The sequence below is a fragment of the Bos mutus genome, chromosome 13, assembly GCF_027580195.1.
Source record: "Bos mutus isolate GX-2022 chromosome 13, NWIPB_WYAK_1.1, whole genome shotgun sequence".
NCBI classification, from domain to species: Eukaryota; Metazoa; Chordata; class Mammalia; order Artiodactyla; family Bovidae; genus Bos; species Bos mutus.
In genome coordinates, this window is record NC_091629.1 from 48,761,583 (window position 1) to 48,782,484 (window position 20,902).

Genomic DNA, 20,902 nt, shown 5'->3' on the forward strand with positions numbered 1-20,902 from the left:
AAAAACTCAGAAAGCAGAATTCAATACACATTAACTACATAAATTTCCCCCCAGAAACTATAGGAAGACACTCCAAATAAAATAAAATTTTGTTATTTACCAACTAAATAATAATGGTAATAATAACAAAGAGGAAAGGAGGAGGAGGAGGCAAAAATATATTGATAAGAGTAAGAATTTATATAGCATTTACTATGTCCCAGGCACTGTTCCTGGGGTATTAGTCCCCACCACAATACTCTGAGACAATACTATTATTAGAACCATTTTAAAGATTTTAAAAATCGAGACATAGATTTTAAAAACTGAAGAGAGGTTTAGAGGTTTAGAGAGTTTAGTTCAGTATCTCACACTGAACAAGTAATAGAGCCAAGATTCAGAGCTAGTCTATATTCTACTACATTGATGAAACTGATGACCATTGTATAAATAGAAGTCCAAAACAGAATTAAAAAGTGGGGATACAATCACTATTCCCTTTCTTTGTGCTGGAATATAAGGGAAAAAAAAGGTTCAATTCACTGAAGCTGGAAGCCAAAGCATTTTAGTCCTCATTTGACCCCATACTCTTCACTACTTTTATCAGGGAAGTATCTGGGAATTCCTTTTCTAGCATCAAGAGGTCATGTGTTTCAAGTGTATTCTCCCAACTCCCAGAGCAGAGCTTGCAAATGACATACTTTTGGACTGCCAAGAAATAACTAGTTTATCCCTGGGAAATTTTCCATCTGTTCCTTTGTCGAAATGCTTGAATTCCCCTTGTCCCCAGTGTATACACAATTTAGAGCACATCAGAGCCCAAGAACACGTTTTTAATGTATTCCATGTAAATAGGGACATGTGGCTAAATCTGCCTAGAGAAACCTAGTCATCCTGGTTGTATTAAGGCAAAAGTACAGAATTAAGAAGTGACTACAGATGGTCTCACAGTCTAGTCAGTCCCAGGCTCTGAGCCAGATTACAATATTTGAGATCTCAAGCCCTGAAAATGGTATCCATCCCTCAAATGCAATTCAAAACAAAACCAATCTTATACTATAAAATAAAAGAAGGCAATAGCCAAAAGATGGAAGCAATGCAAGTAACCATCAATGGATGACTGGATAAACAAAATGTGATATAAATACAATGGAATATTATTTAGTGTTAAAAAGGAAGGAACTTCTGACACGTGCTACCTTGGATGAACCTTGAAGACATGATGCTAAGTTAAATGAGTCAGTCACAAGAGAACAAATTTTTAAAAAATATTTTGATGCTACATTATGTATTAAAATCTGGCTGCACCACACAGCACTTGGGATCTCAGTTCCCCAACTAAAGATCGAACCCATGTCCCTCAAAAGCAAGGAGTCTTAACCACTGGACTACCAGGGAAGTCCCTGAGAACAAATATCGTGTGCCATTATCTATATGAGGTACCTAGAGTAGTCAAATTCACAGACAGAAGGCGGAAATATGGTTGCCAGGGGTTGGGGTCAGGGCAATGTGTTGTTGTTTAATAGGTACCAAGTTTCAGTTTTGCAATATGAAAAGAGTTCTGGAGATGGATGGCTGCACAAAAATGTGACTATACTTAATGCCACTGAACTATACATCTAAGATGGTTAGGATGGTAAGTTTTATGTTATATATCAGATCAGATCAGATCAGATCAGTCGCTCAGTCGTGTCCGACTCTTTGTGACCCCATGAATCGCAGCACGCCAGGCCTCCCTGTCCATCACCAACTCCCGGAGTTCACTGAGACTCATGTCCATCGAGTCAGTGATGCCATCCAGCCATCTCATCCTCTGTCGTCCCCTTCTCCTCTTGCCCCCAATCCCTCCCATTTACCACAATTTTCTAAATTGAAAAATAGACCCCTAAAAATGGATAGTATAGTGGTACTCAAATTTTCTGATTTTTTCCCATGGTGTCTACTTCACTACCTTTTTGGAAATATCCAGTTCTTACCAAAAAAAAAAAATTATCCTGGGAGAAGAGAGGGGTAAGTGCCTGCTTTACTGATGCCCAAAGCAGATACTTCCTCTGCCTGTTAAATGACACATAATTAGCCTGACACCGCCCCAGGCTGAGGGAAGAAAGAGCACAAGGGCCCTGCAGGGTTCCCCCTCAGTCTACCAGTAATGTAGATCCCAAACTCTGATGCTGAAGAGAAGGAAAAAAGCCTAATGGAACAAAAAAAATTCTTTCCACTAATATTTACTGGGAGTAAACAGACTTCCCTGGTGGCTCACATGGTAAAGTGTCTGCCTACATTGCGGGAGACCCGGGTTCGATCCCTGGATCGGGAAGATCCCCTGGAGAAGGAAATGGCAACCCACTCCAGTATTCTTACCTGGAGAATCCCATGGATAGAAGAGTCTGATGGGCTGCAGTTCATGGGGTCGCAAAGAGTCAGACACGACTGAGAGACTTCACTTTCACTTTTTATTATAATAATGGTATCTATTAAACTAAACTTACCAGTTTAAACTTAACTTACCAGTTAAGAAAAACTATCTAAAACATGTTACTAAACTAAAAAGATGATTATGTGACCTTTTGATGTCATAATAAAACGTTGATTAGCAAATCTACTTAGGAGTCATCTGCCTCAGGGACTTTCCTGGCAGTCCATGTGTTAAGACCCTGCTCCCAATGCGGGAGGTGAGGGTTCTCTCCCTGGTAGGGGAACTAAGATCCCACAGAGCATACAGTACAGTTAAAAAATAAATACAAACAAACAAACTTACCAATTAAAAAGAAGTCATTTGCCTCCGAAGAGAAATTTAACACTATTTACACAAATGATTGGGGCCAGACATTTCACAATTCTGTGAAGTAATAAGATGAGATGATTTCCTTTTCTGTCTGGTAGAGAAGATGATCCTAAAGGTTATTTTTTTTTTAACCCTGGAGGACATTAATCCTTTTGTATATAAATTAGCAATCTCATTGCAAATTTTTTATTTTTCATTGACTATAAAAAACCTGTTTTGAACTGGCTTTGTCATCCTGCTAGCCCCCTTACTAATGAGTTAAATGAAATTTTGACCCAAGCTCACTGTCTATTTGTATGAGAATTACGTTTTTAACACGCAGAGAATTATCCTTTACACTAAGCGTCACATCCTGGGTTAAGCAATTCACAGACCCATGATATCCTGTTGAGGTAATTTCTTTTTTATCCCCATTTTCCAGATAAAAAACTGATACATGCTAAAAGATTAAATCATTTTCTAAGGGCCAGTTTTGTGCCAGGCATTTTGCGGCTCATAATTTTCTCTCCTTCCCTAGTTGTTCTGTTCATTTGTTCATTCATCCAATAAATATCTATTGAGCACTTACTATGTTCCAGGTACTCTACTAGTCTTGTGTTACAGAAATGTTAAAGTATTCCCTGCTCTCTTACAGCTTTTGATGTGGAGGAAAGATGCTTAGACAATTATCATGGAAAGAAGTTAGGGCTGTGATGAGGAAAAAGAAAGGCCTATGGTAAAACAGAGGAAATATGCAAGACAGACTTGCATGCATGTCAGGGAAGGCTTTCTGGAGTAGGTGACACGCACTCAGGTGTTAGGTGGGCCAAAGAAAGGGGTGAGAATTAGTTCAAGATAAAATCTGGTAGTCCAGTGGCTAAAACTCCAAGCTCCCAATGCAGAGGGCCCAGGCTTCAGTCCCTGGTGCCACAACTAAGACCTGGCACAGCCAAATAAATAAATAATCTTTAAAAATAAAAAAGGAGATAAAGTCTCAATTCCTTAGTGTAGCATGACAGACTCTTCATCTGACTCCCGCTTACCTCTTTCACACCACTCCCCCTCTTCTCTCTCCCCACCACCTGGTCTGTTTTGGTCACGCTTCAATCAGTTCAGTCGCTCAGCCGTGTCCGACTCTTTTCGACCCCATGGACTGCAGCACGCCAGGCCTCCCTGTCCATCACCAACTCCTGGAGTTTACTCAAACTCATATCCATTGAGTCGGTGATGCCATCCAACCATCTTATCTTCTATCGTCCCCTTCTCCTGCCTTCAATCTTTCCCAGCATCAGGGTCTTTTCAAATGAGTCAGTTCTTTGCATCGGGTGGCCAAAGTATTGGAGTTTCAGCTTCAGCATCAGTCCTTCCAATGAATATTCAGGACTGATTTCCTTTAGGATGGACTGGTTGGATCTTCTTGCAGTCCAAGGGACTCTCAAGAGTCTTCTCCAACACCACAGTTCAAAAGCATCAATTCTTCGGCACTCAGCTTTTTTATAGTTCAGCTCTCACATCCATACATGACTACTGGAAAAACCATGGCTTTGACTGGACCAATCTTTGTTGGCAAAGTAATGTCTCTGCTTTCTAATATGCTGTCTAGGTTGGTCATAACTTTCTTTCCAAGGAGACTGACCCAGACTTGCCTGGGAGTGTCCAGAAGTCTCCAGCGGAGGCATGGGTTGGCAGTGGCCAGTGGTGGCCTGCTGCAGGGTTAGGGGCACTGAGTGCAGTGGTGCGTGCATGGGACTTTTTGAAGGAGGTCACCATTATCTTCATCACCTCCACCATAGTTTGGCCCCAGGTAAATAACAGTGAGGGAACACAGCCCCGCCCATCAACAGAAAAACTGGATTAAAGATTTACTGAGCAACTGAATTGAACTGAACTGAGCATGGCCCTGCCCATCAGAACAAGACTCTGTCAGTCTCTCCCATCAGGAAGCTTCCATAAGCCTCTTATCCTTCTCCATCAGAGGGCAGATAGACTGAAAACCACAATCACAGAAAACTAACCAATCTGATCACATGAACCACAGCCTTGTCTAACTCAATGAAACTATGAGCCATGCCATGTAGGGCCACCCAAGACGGATGGGTCATGGTGGAGAGTTCTGACAAAATGTGGTCTACTAGAGAAGTGAATGGCAAACCACTTTAGTATTCTTGCCTTGAGAACCCCATGAACAGTATAAAAAGGCAAAAAGATAGGACACTGAAAGATGAACTCCCCATGTCGGTAGGTGCCCAATATACTACTGGAGATCAGTGGGGATATAACTCCAGAAAGAATAAAGAGATGGAACCAAAGCAAAAACAACACCCCGTTGTGGATGTGACTGGTGATAGAAGCAAAGTCCGAAGCTGTAAAGAGTGATATTGCATAGGAACCTGGAATGTTAGATCCATGAATCAAGGCAAGTTGGTCATGCTTCAGTTCAGTTCAGTCGCTCAGTCACGTCCGACTCTTTGCAACCCCATGAATCGCAGCACACCAGGCCTCCCTGTCCATCACCAACTCCCAGAGTTCACTCAGACTCCCGTCCATCGAGTCAGTGATGCCATCCAGCCATCTCATCCTCTGTCGTCCCCTTCTCCTCCTGCCCCCAATCCCTCCCAGCATCAGGGTCTTTTCCAATGAGTCAACAATTAGGTACTACCAATTTCTCAAGCATGTTATATTCTTTCTCTTTTTGCATTATTTTCTTTTGCACTTTATCCTTCTATTTGAGATCACTTTTCCCACACCTTCTGCCTTCCCCCCACCTCCCATCCTTCACTCACCCTCCAGGACCAGCTTAGGCATCAAGCCCTCAGAGAAGTCTTCTCTAATCCCCAGGCTAAATTAGAGGACTCTACTCACATAAACTCAATCCCCATCCATGCTTCCCAGCTCCAGTCCTCCATCTCCCTGGCCCTCTCTCTTAACATCTGTCACATTGTGTTATCAGGGATCGCCTCTATGTCTCTCTCCTCTGCTTGGTTGTCTGCTTCAGGTCCTAGCACAAAGTAATTGCTCAATAAATGCCCACTGAATGAAAGAACAAAGCAGCATAAGAACAGTTTTTAGAGGAAACAAAGGAAGATGAGATGGCTCTCAGAAGCCTTTGGAAATAAGAAGTTCCCTGGTGGTCCAGTGGTTAGGACTCAGTGCTTTCACTGCTGTGGCCCAATTTAAATCCCTGGATCCCTGGTTGAGGAGCTAAGATCCTACAAGCTGATCCCACAAGCAGTGGTGTGGTGAAAAAAAAAGGAAAAGGAGACTCTTGGAAATAAATTGTGAGTAGTTCAGAGCAAGTGAAGCACAGAAAAAAGAGGGGGAGAGCAGCATAGACTGTAGTGGCAATTGCTATGGACTAAGATAACAAGAAAAATATTCTCAAAACCACTTTATGAGTTAGGTACTATTATTCTCCCTATTTAACGGATGGGCTCAGGGAGACCAAGTGGCATGCCCTAAATCCCACAGCTAACAAGTGGCCAAGCTGAGATGTGAGCCCAGGCAGCTCTACCCCAGAACCTATGGCCTCATCCTTGGTGTTACACTTGATACCACCTCTGCTCTGGGTCCTGGGAGGAGGAAGAAGGCTGAGAAGAGTGCACAAAGATCGCTCAAGAAGTTTACAGTCCATGAGAGAAGACAAGGGGATAAAAAGTGACAATATGGCAACGATGAAGCTACATAGGGAGGCAATGTTCCATTGGTTCCATAGCTGGGGGCATGCTGGAAGGCTTTCAGAAGGAGGTGATCTCCAAGGAGAGCTTTGAAGGACTCACTCTCCATTTGGGAAAGTTGAGAAAAACATCAGAATAGTAAAATATATGTTATATTGATAATACCTCATGAAGAACTGTTCAACATTACAAGGTTTGTTTAACACTAGAAATTTAATCCATTTGCCCCATTAACAAATTAAAGATGGAAAATCATATGATCATTTCATTAGATGATAAAGGATTTGAAAAACTCAAAAGATTTATGATAAAAATTCAGCAAATGAAATAAAAAGAACCTTCTTTATGCCAATAAAGGGTATCTATTTTTTTTTATACAACAAACATCACAAAAAACTTTCCTTTTTAAAGGCAGGAAAATGACAAGAATACTCATCTATATTTTCTATCATTTCTATTTAACATTGTACTAGAGATCAGAGCCAAAACAATAAGTTAAGAAAAAGAAACTATATAAAAATTAGAAAGGAAGGAATAAAACTGTCACTTTCTACTAGTGATGTGACTATGCATGTAGAAAATCTAAAAGAATCCCCCAAAATTATTGGAATAAATAAAACAGTTAAAGTTTCTATATACAAAATCAATGCAACCAAAAATATCAGTATCTTAATTATTTATTTATTTTTGGCTGCACTGGGTCTCTATTGCTGCAGGCAGGCTTTCTCTAGTTGCAGCGAGTGGGGGCCACTCTTTAGTTGTAGCGTGCAGGATTCTCACTGTGGTGGCTTCCCTCGCTGCAGAGCATAGGGTTTAGGGTGCTCAGGCTCAGTTGCGGCATGTGGCTCAGAGCACAGGCTTTAAGTCTCTAGAGCATGGGCTCAGTAGTTGTGGTTCACAGGCTTAGTTGCCCCACAGCATGGAATCTTTCTGGACCAGGGTTAACCACTGGACCATAAGAGAAGTCCCAGTATTTCTATATATAGCAATAAACAGTAAGAACATGAAATTTCTTATAAATACCATTGTGGCTCAGCTGGTAAAGAATCCCCCTGTAATGTGGGAGACCTGTGTTCGATTCCTGGGTTGGGAAGATCCCCTGGAGAAGGGAAAGGCTACCCACTCCAGTATTCTGGCCTGGAGAATTCCATGGACTGTATAGTTCATGGAGTCACAAAGGGTTGGGCACGACTGAATGACTTTCACAGCCACCATTGTCAATAACATTTTAAAATATGAAGGACATAGGGGGGAAATGTAACAAAATATGGGCAAGATGTCTAGAGAGAAACTCATATAACACTGGGAGACCCTAGCAGCGTGCTTGTTCAGTTACTCAATTATGTCCAACTCTTTCTGACCCCATGGACTGTAGCCTGCCAGTCTCCTCTCTCCATGGAATTTTCCATGCGAGAATACTGGAGTGGGCTGCCATTTCCTACTCCAGGGGATCTTCCCCACCTGGGGATTGAACTCAGGTCTCCTGCATCTCCTGCATTGGCAGGTGGATTCTTTATCACTAGGGATCCTTTATCACTGGGACACTAGCAGAGATATAAATAAATGATGAAATATACTCTATCAGGTGTTGGATGATTCAATATTGTGAAGATGTCAATTTTCCCCAAAGCCATTAACATGTTATATGAATTAATAAAAGCAACTAAAATCCCAGTGACTTGTTAAAATGATTCCAAAATTTATGTACAGAAGTTCAACAGACACTCTCGAAGGACAAGGTGGGAAGACTTGATTTGCAAGATATGAAGATGTATTATGTTTATACTAATTGAGAGAATGTGGCATTGGGGCAGGGAGAGAAGAATAGGCCATCGAAACAAAAGAAACTAACTATAAATCACAGATGTCACTGCAAATTAGTAAGGAAGGGCAGACTTTCAAGAAGTGGTGTTGGGACAATTGGCTTTCCACATACAGGAAACAAATCTTGATCTCTATTTCACACCATACACCTAAAGACAAAAGACAAAACTATAAAGCTTTTAAAAATAGATAGGAGAATATCTTCATGATCCCAGGGTAGGGAAGGATTTCCCAGACTAACAGAAAAGATGATAAAGTTGATTAGGCTAATGTTAGAAACTTCTGTTTATCTAAAGACAAGATAAAGTGAAAGGATAACATTTGTGTGTTCTCTGCTCAGGAAACCAAGAGGAGCAGATTTGGCTGAGACTGGAATACGTGGAAAGATAAGGCTGGAAAGATGGGCAGGTGCCAAGCCAGGAATGCTAGGCTCCCACCACTTGCTGGGAAGGCAGGAGCTGGAATCATCCTACTTTAGGGGCATCTTTTCGTGTTTCCTAAGTTGGGCTGTGCGAGTGTGTACAAGGCGAAATCCTGACCAAGATTCATCTCTATTCCTTTGCCTCTCTTTCAGGACATCCTACTTAATGTCTATCCTCCGTTCTTCCTGCTGTACAGTCAGTTCTGTTTGCTGCCCCCGAAGCCAAGTTCCTTTCTGATCTCTCCCACCTACTGAATAAGTACTGTGTTCTGGTACTTTGTATGAGTCATCTCATTTACCCTTTTAGGATGGCTTCATAGTTAAGAAAGCATATTTGGGATACAGCTCACCTGGATTTAAGATCTGTCTTTGCCAGTTGGGTGTCTTCCAGCAGGTCAGTTCACTGTTCTGTGCCTCTGTGTCCTCATCTGTGAAATGGGGGTAATGACTGTGCCTTCACAGCTTTCATAGGGCACTAGTGAAAATAAAACACAAGTACTCTATTGACTTAATGCTTAGCACATAATAAGCTTCAATACATATTATTGTTGTTTTTTCACATCCTCAGGGGGAGGTGATCCCTGAAGGAAGCACACTCTCCTGTTATTTGTTGTTATCTGAGTTGGACCTGGTTGGTTAAGCTGCCTCTCTTTAGTAGCTCACACAGAGGCAGAGGGCTGGTCCTCGGAAGTCCAGCGGGGCACCCTGCCAGTCCCCAGCTCAGCCCAGCTCCTGCGGCCCTGGCAGGGCCTCTCCTCGCCCACTGGGTTTGCACCAGCTCTGGCCCCCACTCAGCTTCCTGTCTCCCTTATCTTTCCCCCGCAGGTGCTCTCTGCAGTGGGAAATCCTACCACTTGTTTCCTTCACTTCCCTTTGCTCACAGGACCCTCATTCTTTAGGTCTCAGTCAAATTCCAGCGTCTGGCCCCATGCCCACTCTGCTTGGTGGTTTTCTGCCCCCTCGGCCACCCAGGCCAGGTGCAGCAGAGGCTCTGGCTCCAAGCGCAGTGTTTCTCTTCTCTTACCACTCTCATCCCTGGCTTTAGAAAGGGAATGGGCTGCCCCCACTTACCAGCTTCCTCACCCCCAATATTTTCTTTGTTCTTCCTGTGCCCAATCCCATACCCCATCCTCTTCGAGTTCTAGTCCCTGCTCTGCACTTCTCAGCTCTGTGACCTTGGGCAAGTTCCTTACCCTTTCTGTGTTTTAATTATCCAATTTATCACATGGAGACAATGAGCCTGGGGCTACCTGCCCCAGAGGAAGCTTTAAGGGTCTAACACTTGGTATGAACTTTTGGCATGATATACATAACATAAATATTCAAGCATGTTGGAAGCATGTGTTCAAAAATATATTGATGGAGAGTTAGCTCCCCGAGTTTTTGAGATACTATGTGGAGCTTAAATTCACAAACTTCAGAATCAGAGAGTTGTAGTTTCAAATTAGAGCTTTTGTTATATGATCTTAGGATGGCATCACCGACTCAATGGACATGGGTTTGGGTGGACTCCGGGAGTTGGTGATGGACAGGGAGGCCTGGCGTGCTGTGGTTCACGGGGTCACAAAGAGTCGGACACGACTGAGCAACTGAACTGAACTGAACTTAGGTAAGTCATTTACCCTCTCAAAGCCTCTGTTTCTTTATTTATAAAATGACGTTAATAAAACCTACCTGGTAGGGCTGGCATGTGAATAATGTGAGATTATTTGTATAAAGATCTTAAAACTGTTCCTAGCCACGATAAATGTTACCTATAACAATTGCTATCTCTGCTGCTTAATTTTCAGGGCACTGGTGTGTGAAGAGGGTGCTTGGGAAACAGCTGTGGCTGTTGCCACTGTGTCCACGACAGATCTTAGCTTGGTGGGAAAGACCTCTCTGTAATTAGCTCTGTGTGTATTGGAGTGGATCCAGTTTTTAAAATTTTTATTTATTTTTTAATTTATGTTTTTGGCCATTTGGCACGTGTATGTTAGTTCCCTCTCTGACCAGGGATCAAACCCTCATCCCCTGCATTGTAAGCATGGAGTCTTAACCACTGGACCACCAGGGAAGTTCTGGTATGGATCCACTTTAATAATCCCAGTAACCCGGGCCCTATCTACTTAGATCAAAGACTCACAGCCTTCAATTCCAAATTGGTTCAATCATGTACTTTATCCCAAAGTACCCTTCAAGCCCCCAAGGGAGACAAAAGGCAAAGCAAAAATGCACAGACTCACTAGGAACCAGATAAAGCAAAGGAAGACCAAAACCAAGTGCCATTTGATACCCAACATCTGACGATGTCTACAGCCTGCCGGGAGACGGATGAGGGAACTCTCATGTACTATGAGGGGCTAAACTGGCCCAAACTTTTTGTAAAGCAGTTTGGCGATATCTAGTCAAACTGAAGATGTGCATATACCCTTGACTCAGCAATTCCACTCCCAGGTTTGTATCTACAAAAGCTCTCCCACACATGCACAAGAAAATGTTTATAAGAACATTCATGTTGTTTATAATAGCAAAGAGCTAGGAAAAAAAAAAAGACTGAAATGTCTAACAATAGGAAAATGGATAAATAAATTGTGATATGTTCATAATCATGACATGTCATAAAGCAGTGGAAATGAATAGACCAACACATGGCAGCATGAATGAACCTTATTAATGTGTCAGGTGAAAAAGAGCAAATTGCAGAGGAATACAAGCACTTCAATACCATTTACATAAAGCCCAACTTTTGCAGAATACCACCATATATTACTTAAGAGTAAATGCATATGCCATATAGGAATATAGAAATGTAAGGCTGTAAAAAATAACAAAATCTGATTAGTGGTTACTTTGGTGGTGGGCCATGGGGGAGAGAGATGCATTAGGGAGGAGTATAGAAGGGGCTTCAATTATATTGGTAATATTTTACTTCTTACACTGAGTGCTGGGGGCTTGTGTGTGTATGTGATAAAATTCTTCAAGCGTGAATGACTTCTTCAAGTATGAATTATTTCATACTAATTTTGTATAAATTTATATGCAGAGTACTTATAGGCAGAGTACAACATGAGAAACGCTGGGATGGATGAAGCACAAGCTGAAATCAAGATTGCCGGGAGAAATATCATAACTTCAGATATGCAGATGATACCACCCTTATGGCAGAAAGCAAAGAATTAAAGAGCCTCTTGATGAAAGTGAAAGAGGAGAGTGAAAAAGTTGGCTTAAAACCCAACATTCAGAACACTAAGATCATGGCATCTGGTCCCATCACTGCACGGCAAGTAGAAGGGGAAACAGTGGAAACTGACAGACTTTATTTTTTGGGCGCCAAAATCACTGCAAGTGGTGATTGCAGCCATGAAATTGAAAGACGCTTGCTCCTTGGAAGAAAAGTTATGACCAACCTAGACAGCATATTAAAAAGCAGAGACATTACTTTGTCAACAAAGGTCCATCTAGTCAAAGCTTTGGTTTTTCCAATAGTCATGTATGGATGTGAGAGTTGGACTATGAAGAAAGCTGAGTGCTGAAGAATTGATGCTTTTGAACTGTGGTGTTGGAGAAGACTCTTGAGAGTCCCTTGGACTGCAAGGAGATCCAACCAGTCAATCCTAAAGGAAATCAGTCCTGAATATTCATTGGAAGGACTGATGCTGAAACTCCAATACTTTGGCCACCTGATGTGAAGAACTGACTTACTAGAAAGGACCCTGATGCTGGGAAGGATTGAAGGCGGGAGGAAAAGGGGACAACAGAGGATGAGATGGTTGGATGGCATCACTGACTTGATGGACATGAGTTTGAGTAAGCTCTGGGAGTTGGTGATGGACAGGGAAGCCTGGCGTGCTGCAGTCCGTGGGGTTGCAAAGAGTCGGACACGACTGAGCAACTGAACTGAACTGATCTGAATTTTGCATAAAAGATGAGACAATATAATTGGCAGTGACTTAAATTCTTCTGCTTTTTCTGAGCCCTAGTTCAGGAAAACAAAGCCCATCTTCTCCTTCAGACTAGATTGTTTTGATGAGCTGGAAAAAACTGTTTTTTCTATGTTGTTTTATAACAACTGAGAGGTGAGTATGGATACTCCTGTATATTTTCAGCTCAGAAATTGGGAGCCTGGTATGTACCCAAGATTTGCCCCAATTCTATGACATCAATTCTCCCTCTGAGAAACAGTATGTAAAATAAAAAGTTAAAATTCCCCCATCAGCCCTTTACCTAATCCCATTTCCCAGAGGTACTCTCTACTGATAGTCCCCTTGCAGGCATTTTTTCTATGCATATACAAATACATAGGTACACACATAAAGTTTCTTTTAATATAATAATCAAATTATATATGGATTACATGGACAGAAGTAAAAATTTTAAACTAAAAATAAACGGAATTTTATTGGGTTGGCCAAAAAGTTTGTTTGGGTTTTTCTGTAGTATCTTACAGAAAAATTTGAATGAACTTTTTTGGCCAGCCCAATACTATATGTAGGAGACGTGGGTTCCATCTTTGGGTTGGTAGGATCCCCTAGAGGAGGGCACGGCAACCCACTCCAGTATTCTTGCCTGGAGAATCCCCATGGACAGAGGAGCCTGGTGGGCTACAGTCCATGGGATCGCAAAGAGTCAGACACGACTGAGTGACTAAATACAGCACAGCAATACTATATGTATTGTTCCACACTTCCTTTTTTCATTTATCAGTGTCTCAAGTCAACACATCAGCTCATAGTGATTTGCCACCTTCTTCTACCACAATTTGTTACTGAAACTTCTATTTTTAATTCAACAAGAGATACATGATCACATTCTAGATGCAAAATTTTCAAACAGTACAGATAGAATGATAAAATCCTTCACAAAATAGAGAAAACCTTTCACAAAATTGCCATCCCTAACACACACACCACAGACACACACATTCTCTTAATCTCAGGCCCCTCCCTGGAGATAAACCATTGCTATATTTGATGTATATCCTTCCAGATTCATTTACTCCCACAAAGAAATAGGTTGTTTAGTTGCTGTGTATATGGTTGACACGTAAGTGGTTCTAAACTGTACATAATGTTCCATAACTTACTCCTGATGATTTCTACATATTATAACTATCTCACTCTGTCATCCACTAGCTGATATTTATTATTTATTATGCTATTATTTGCACTGTTCTAGGTATAGAAGCAAATAAGATGGACAGCCTCTATCTTCATGGAGCTTACATTCTGATGGGACATTCAGACAATAAACATGTAAATGAGTAAGTAATATAATTTCAGGTAGTGCTAAGTAATATGATGAAAATAGAGCGGGCACTGGTAGTAAGTTCCCTACATATGAACTTTCAAGTTGCAAATGTTCAAAGATGCAAACATGCATGCCAGTCCCTGTATGCCAACTGTTGTATTATACTACTGTACTTTTCAAGGAACTGTACCAGAAGATTAAAATTTTTTATTTTTTGTGCTTGCTTTATTTCTCTGAAAAGCATTATAAACCTATTACAGTACAGTACTATATAGCCAATTGTGTTAGTTGGGTACCCAGGCTAACTTCATTGGACTTACAAACGCAATCTCGAAACAGAACTCATTTGTGTATAGGGGACTTACTGTATTTGCTTCCTCGAGTAAGAAATACACTTTATACTGCTATTTAATATCCATCATAGAAACCTACATGCACAAAACCAATACACACACACATACAGTTGAACAAATATTTCATGAAATAATATTTACCCTGATTAAGGGTGATGCACTGAAAATTTTTATACTATTTCATTCTAAGGAAAGAAGTCTATTCATTCAAGTCTATTTCATTCAAAGGAAAAACCCTGCTAATCATAATCTGCCTAATTGTCTTCATTGCCCACTAATAGTTTGTGACTTCATTTTGAAAAATATTACTATAAGGAACCAGTTCTCTGCTGAGAATTAGATTGTTTGTGATTCTCTCCTGTTTCAAACAATGCTGCATGAAGCTGCTTTACTTCATTTTGTGACTATTTCTGAGAACAAGATCCCTGACTGTATAATTACTATTTACTAAAAATTCTGATAAAATGTAGTCAACATATTGGAAAACGGAATTCTAACCCCGGATCTGTCATCACCATGATGTACACACTTTGGGTACTCTCTGGGCCTCAGTTTCCTCATCAGAAGCATGCTGATCTCAACATCCTAAAATCTGCTCTAAGTGGATGCCCCACCCCCTGACTCAGCGAGGGCAGGACTTCTCTCTGGCCCTTCTCCCCCTTTTCCGCTCACTGTTCCTCGGAAGTGGCCCAGGGAAAAGGGAAAAGGCAGGTCTGGGCAGGAGGGTGTGATGCGGGCGGGGCAGAGGGAGGGGAAGAGGGAGGCCAGCCCCCTAGTAGGAAATGAGACAGGGTAAGAATAACGCTTTATAAGCCTGCCGCCCTCTTTCTCCTCCCAAGCCCTGGCCACCTTCCAGCCTCCTCCGTCCAGCCTTCTCCCCTCCCAGACAGTCCTCATTTCTTCTTCCCCTAGGCAGCAGCCGGCCGGAGCCCCCAGTCTGCCAGAGCCAAGAGCCCAGGTGGGGTTGAGAACCTCAGCAAAGAATGTTGACAACACTGCTGCCCCTGCTGCCACTGCTCCTGCCCGGCTGGGCCCTCTGCAGCCAGGAAGCCTCAGATGGTGAGTCGATGGCATATGTCCTGTCCTGGGATGGTTCCAGGGACTCTCAGCCTGTCTGGGTACCCAGGCAAGACCAGAGGAGAGTTTATCCCCAGGTTCTGGGCCTGCAGCCAGCTGGATCTCTCCAGTGGGCAGGCGATCCTAGGGACTGGTTTGTGTCCCCAAGCCAAGCTGAGGAAGTTACAGTTCAGCTCCTGGGAAGGGGGAGATGGAGGAGGCTAGGGGGAAACAAAACTAGACAAATGGGAAAGGGGCTGGTAGAAAGGGTGAGAGAATTAGCCATGGGTAGAGGGGAGAGGTGGGTGGGTAAAGTCTGGAGAGGGAGAGGTCTGAGGGTGATGGTGGATGGAGGTGAGTTTAGGGAAGATGGGAAAAGAGATGAGATGAGAGATGGAAGGAATGAGAGACACTGGGAGAAGTGATGGGAGTTTTTGGGAAAGACTCGGACTGAGAACTGTGAGGCAGAAGAGGAGACTAGAGACAGTGGAGGAAGACTGGTGAGAGGAAACTCAGGGGAAAGACAAGCTGTAGTTAGTAGGAAAACTTAATGGGGATCAGGCTGTCACAGTGGCTCCATTTAAGCAGAGAAGGGGAGTTTCTACCCTGTATTATAATTGCACAAGGGCCTCCTCTCTCCTCTCCTGCAGTCCCTGTAGCTTCAGTCTCCCCTACCCCCTGCCCCAGAGAGACAGCAAATAACCAGTATTCAATGAGTGCTCACTACAGTTAAGACATGTATTGACTCATCTAACCTCCACAAAATCTTTGCAAGGTGGGTAATACTATTATCTCCATTTTACAAAGGAGACTGGTCACCTAGCAGGTAAGAACCTTGTCTGGGGGTGACCCACACAGATATACTTATTCACATCTACAGATACAGAGCACAACTTCTCAGATGCAGACATGGACAGAGACATCCCCCCCCACACAGATTTACAACCTGGGACTCATTCCCTCCTCAGACATTCTCTGGGCACCAATTCCATGCCAGGCCCTTGGCAGGTGTAGGAGGCAGAGATAACCAGACATGATTCCAGCACCAAGAGGGATGGAAGTCTGTGTGTTTGAAGATAGTTATGCAGAATCTGGGATTACTGAAATTGACCCACTGTGTATGGGAGGGCAAAGAGGAGAAGCATTAGGAAAACTTCTCTAAGGACAGGGCAATAGAGCTGGGCCTTAAAGCATGAATAGAAGTTTGCCAAGAGGCAGAGCAACCCTGCCATGCTATTCACATGTCAGCCGAAAGGCAGCATGACAGACTCCAAGTACTGATGTACTATCTAAGCATAGGGAAGAGACCAAAAGAGCTGGGAGGAGGGGGAGATGGCGAGGGGGTGGTGGGGGAACCAGCCTTCGGGAAGCTTTGAATGTCGGGCTAAAGACTTTAGATTGATTCTATAGACAGATAGCTTATAGGGAGACAGTGTAGTTGAGTGGATTCAGACGGCCTGCATGCTAATCTTAACTCTCCTATGCCACTTGTCTGTTTTCCATATGGATGGGGTTAATAATAGTAGCTACTACATCAACTTAATGGGAGGAAGGCACAAATAAGATAATAGTGCATGTAAAGTATAGTGCCCAGGTCATAATAAGCACTCAATAGCTATTATTCAGAGAAGGCAATGGCAACCCACTCCAGTACTCTTGCCTGGAAAATCCCATGGCAGAGGAGCCTGGTAGGCTGCAGTCCATGGGGTCTCAAAGCGTCAGACACGACTGAGTGACTTTCACTTTCATGCATTGGAGAAGGAAATGGCAACCCACTCCAGTGTTCTTGCCTGGAGAATCCCAGGGACGGTGGAGCCTGATGGGCTGCCGTCTATGGGGTCGCACAGAGTCGGACACGACTGAAGCGACTTAGCAGCAGCAGCTATTATTGTTGTTGCTGTTGATAGAGGAGTGTGTCCCTGGAAGATTTTAAGCAGAAGGCTGTAGTGTTATTTCTGGGCCGGGTGGAGGTCAGATAAAAAGCGGAGAGACTAAAGGATGAGTGGAGGGGATAAGGAAATCACTACTCCAGTCCAGATGAGAACGACTAAGGCCTGAAGTAGGGCAGCGGCAGAAGAGGCAGAGAATAGGAGATGAAATTGGGTCTTCATGTGAACATGTGTTAGTCCCTCAGTCATGTCCGATTCTTTGCGACCCCATGGACTGTAGCCCGCCAGGCTCCTCTGTCCATGGGAATTCCCAGGCAAGAAAACTGGAGTGGGTTGCCATTTCCTTCTCCAGGGGATCTTCTGGACCCAGGTATTGAACCCAGGTCTCCCTCATTGCAGGTGTCTGAGCCACCAGGATTTAATAACTAACTGGAAATGGCGGGGGGATGGGGAGGGGGTCGGGGGAGGAAGGGGTGAGAGCTTGAAAGGATGTCAGAGTGGCTCTTCCACTCGTCTGGATTATCCTGGGGCAAGTGGCTTCTGCACGTCTAGCCTCAGTTTCCTCAAATGTAAAACAAAGATAATAACCCCTGTCCTGCCCTCCTGACAGGGTTACTTGACAGCGTCAAATGGGTGGAAGGGTAGGAGGGCAATTTATGTTTATAAAGGGCCAGGGTGGGCGGCTGACCTCTGGGTAGGGGGTTATTATCTCGAGTTACACGCTGACCCCTCCCACGCCGGCCCGGACCAGACGCTCTGATTTCCGCCCCCAGGCCCGTGGGACCTCCACATGACCCAGGTCTCCTACTTCCGCAACCCCTCTCAAGTGTGGCACCGGGGCAACGCGACGCTGGGGGGGGTCCTGACGCACGTGCTGGAAGGCCCAGGCCACAATGTCTCGATCCAACAGCTGCAGCCCTTGCAGGAGCCCGACAGCTGGGCACTCACGAAGAGATACCTGAATCGCTACCTGGAGGAGTTCGTGGGCTTGGTGCAGGTGGTGCACCAGGAGCGGGGCGTGACCTGTGAGTGAAGCACATGGGGCGGGGCTGGCGAGGGCGGGCCCTCTTGAGATGGGAGGCGTGGCCTGTGGGCGGGCCATAACGAGGGGGCGGGCTTATGGAAGAAAGAGTCGGGCCGAGTACTGGGCTGGGTGCTTGAGGCTGGAGAAGAGTCGGTATCCTAGCTGACGTACTGTACTGTCCCTCAGGCCCTTTTCCTGCTTGGCAAGGCTTCGGGGTAGTCCCTGTTGGGAGTCCCTGTCCCTGGTCCACCTTGCACCCTGATCTCCGTTTCCTCCTCACACCTGACACCTTTTCCACACTGTCCCCTGATCCTGAATCCCCTACCTACAGTTCCTCTGATCATTCGCTGCTTCCTGGGCTGCGAGTTGCCTCCTGAGGGCTCGGAAGCCCGTGTCTTCTTCGAAGTGGCTGTGAATGGGAGCTCCTTTGTAAATTTCCAGCCAAAAACAGCCTCATGGGTGGCGGAACCTCATGCACCATCCAGAGTGGTCACCTACACGGTTGACCAGCTAAACAAGTACAATCGAACTCGGTACGAACTGAGGGAATTTCTACAGGACACCTGTGTGCAATACATACAGAAACACATCACCACGAACAACTTGAAAGGTATGATGGGCTCAGGGAGGGACCTATGTGTTGGGTGGGTTCCAGGCCAATGGGTGGAACTGAAAGATGGATACCTCTTGAGCAACAGGAGGCCCAGGGCTGGCGATTTGGGACTGAGTACACACATCTTATGTGAATTGGTAAACTAGCCCCTCCCCTACTTCCTTTGGGGAAGAAATCCTTTGGGGTTTGACTCAAACCATGGACTCACTTGTTTGGGGGTATGTTCTTCAAGCTAACTCTTCCCACGTTCAGCAGGAAGCCAAACAGGCCGTTCCTACACTTCACTGGTCCTGGGCGTCCTGGTGGGCTGTTTCATCGTCACTGGAGTGGCTGTAGGCATCTTCCTGTGCACAGGTGGACGGCGGCGGTGTTGATTCTCTCCAGCCCTCGCTGGAAAAAGGCTAGACTGATTCAGCTCACTGCAGAACTGTGCACACTCTCCATCTGGGACATTATATTCCAGAAGATTTAGAGTGGCAGCTCATTTCTTCTCTGAGATCTGCCCACCAAGAGTTTGGGGGAAGGAAGGGGAGGAGCCTAGGTAGACATGGTACTCGGCTTGCTAAGAACCAAAGAACTCCTATATTTTGCTGAATTGGTCTGGGAAGTGAATGCTTATTTGTATTTGTGGAAAACAGATGATGGAGTTGGGGCAACGGAGGTGGTCTATGGCCCTTCTTTCAAAGACAGAATCTGAGGCATTCAAAACACACAACCAAGTAAAACAAGTCATCCGCAACCCAAATAACCAACATTCTGTGCTTTCAGGGATGTTAGATTTGGGAAGAGACACTGGTGCAATAGAGGTAGTGGTAACCAGAGAAATGATGAAAGTGTGAAATTCAAGTAATATGGGAGCAAGGAGTTATTAAGTAATCAATAATAATAACTAATAAAATTCCTTACTTATGTATACAGCATTATTATTTCCTCTACTTTGCAAAACTTTGGGGAAAGTAACTTATACACCCGCCCCCCACCTTTTTTTAAGAAAGAGAAAACTTCTTTTTAAAAAAATACTTATTTGGCTGTGCCAGGTCTTAATTACAACATGTGGGATCTTTAGTTGCAGCACGTGGGATCTAGTTCCCTAACCAGAGAATTTCTTAACCTGTACCCTTTGCTTCTGCTTCCTCATCTCCCACTCACTATCCAACCCACTGCAGTCTGACTTGTCTATAAACTGCTCTAAGATCATCAGTGACCTCTACATGTGAAACCTTCATCTTCCATGACATTTGCAACAATTCACTTTGTGGACTAGGAATTTCTTTTTACCCTAACTTCTGAGATAGCATACTTCTCACTTTTAAAAACTGTTCTGGCCTCTTAGTCAGTCCATTTGCATGTGTCAGCTTCCTCAATTCACCTTTGAAATGGTGACTTCCTTAGAATTCCTTTTTTGGCTCCTTTTGTGCCCCCTTAAACTGTACCATTTCTGGTGACCTGTTAACTTCCATGACTTCAAATACTGTCTACATATGGTGGTTTCCGTGGGGAAACATCATGGTGTCTTTGAGAGCATGTGCTTTGTCATAAGACAGACTCAAGTTTTACCTCCTTGAGCCAGGCATTTAACTTCCTCACTTCATAAACAAAAGGTATAATAAAATATACAAAAAGGATATAATAAATAACCCTTAAGGGTATAACAATACCTACCTAATAGAGGCATTAGGCATTAAATTTTATATATATATATTTTATATATATATATATATATATATATAAGATAAATGGGCTTTCTGGTGGCTCAGCAGTAAAGAAACTGCCTGCAGTGCAGAAGTGGGTTCGATTCCTGGGTCAGGAAGATCCCCTGGAGGAGGAAATGACAACCCACTCCAGTTTTCTTGCCTGGGAAATCCCATGGACAAAGGAGCCTCGCAGGTTACAGTCAATGGGGGTCACAAGAGTCAGACACAACTTAGTGACTAAACCACCACCATACCACCATATAAGACAATATATGTATACTTAATAAATTTGGCACTTGCTGCTGAGCTCCTGATCCTCCCCCATTTGCCTTGATTTTTGAAATCATCTCTACCTCAATATTTGCAGACATTTCAGAGTCAA

The 20,902-nt window shown here is 43.7% G+C and overlaps 1 protein-coding gene across 2 annotated transcripts; it reads left to right on the plus strand.

Moving 5' to 3' along the window:
- The first annotated feature begins 15,056 nt into the window (after positions 1-15,056).
- PROCR (protein C receptor) lies at positions 15,057-19,739 on the plus strand. 2 transcript variants are annotated; one of them, XM_070382120.1, is made up of 4 exons: positions 15,057-15,303; positions 17,963-18,214; positions 18,545-18,823; positions 19,079-19,739. In XM_070382120.1, exons 1-4 carry the CDS (start codon positions 15,228-15,230, stop codon positions 19,198-19,200), a joined length of 729 nt encoding a protein of 242 aa, XP_070238221.1. In that variant the 5' UTR covers positions 15,057-15,227; the 3' UTR covers positions 19,201-19,739. The 2 variants fall into 2 exon arrangements, with proteins under 2 accessions (XP_070238221.1, XP_070238222.1); XM_070382121.1 differs by having other exon boundaries at positions 15,061-15,303; positions 19,082-19,739.
- The last annotated feature ends 1,163 nt before the right edge of the window (positions 19,740-20,902 follow it).

What these genes read in the sequence shown, in the direction of transcription:
- PROCR (XM_070382120.1), top strand. Translation starts at nt 15,228, where the DNA reads ATGTTGACAACACTGCTGCCCCTGCTGCCACTGCTCCTGCCCGGCTGG. An exon ending in CAGCCAGGAAGCCTCAGATG is followed by an intron (nt 15,304 to 17,962) that starts GTGAGTCGATGG and finishes TTCCGCCCCCAG; the next exon opens with GCCCGTGGGACCTCCACATG. An exon ending in CCAGGAGCGGGGCGTGACCT is followed by an intron (nt 18,215 to 18,544) that starts GTGAGTGAAGCA and finishes CCCTACCTACAG; the next exon opens with TTCCTCTGATCATTCGCTGC.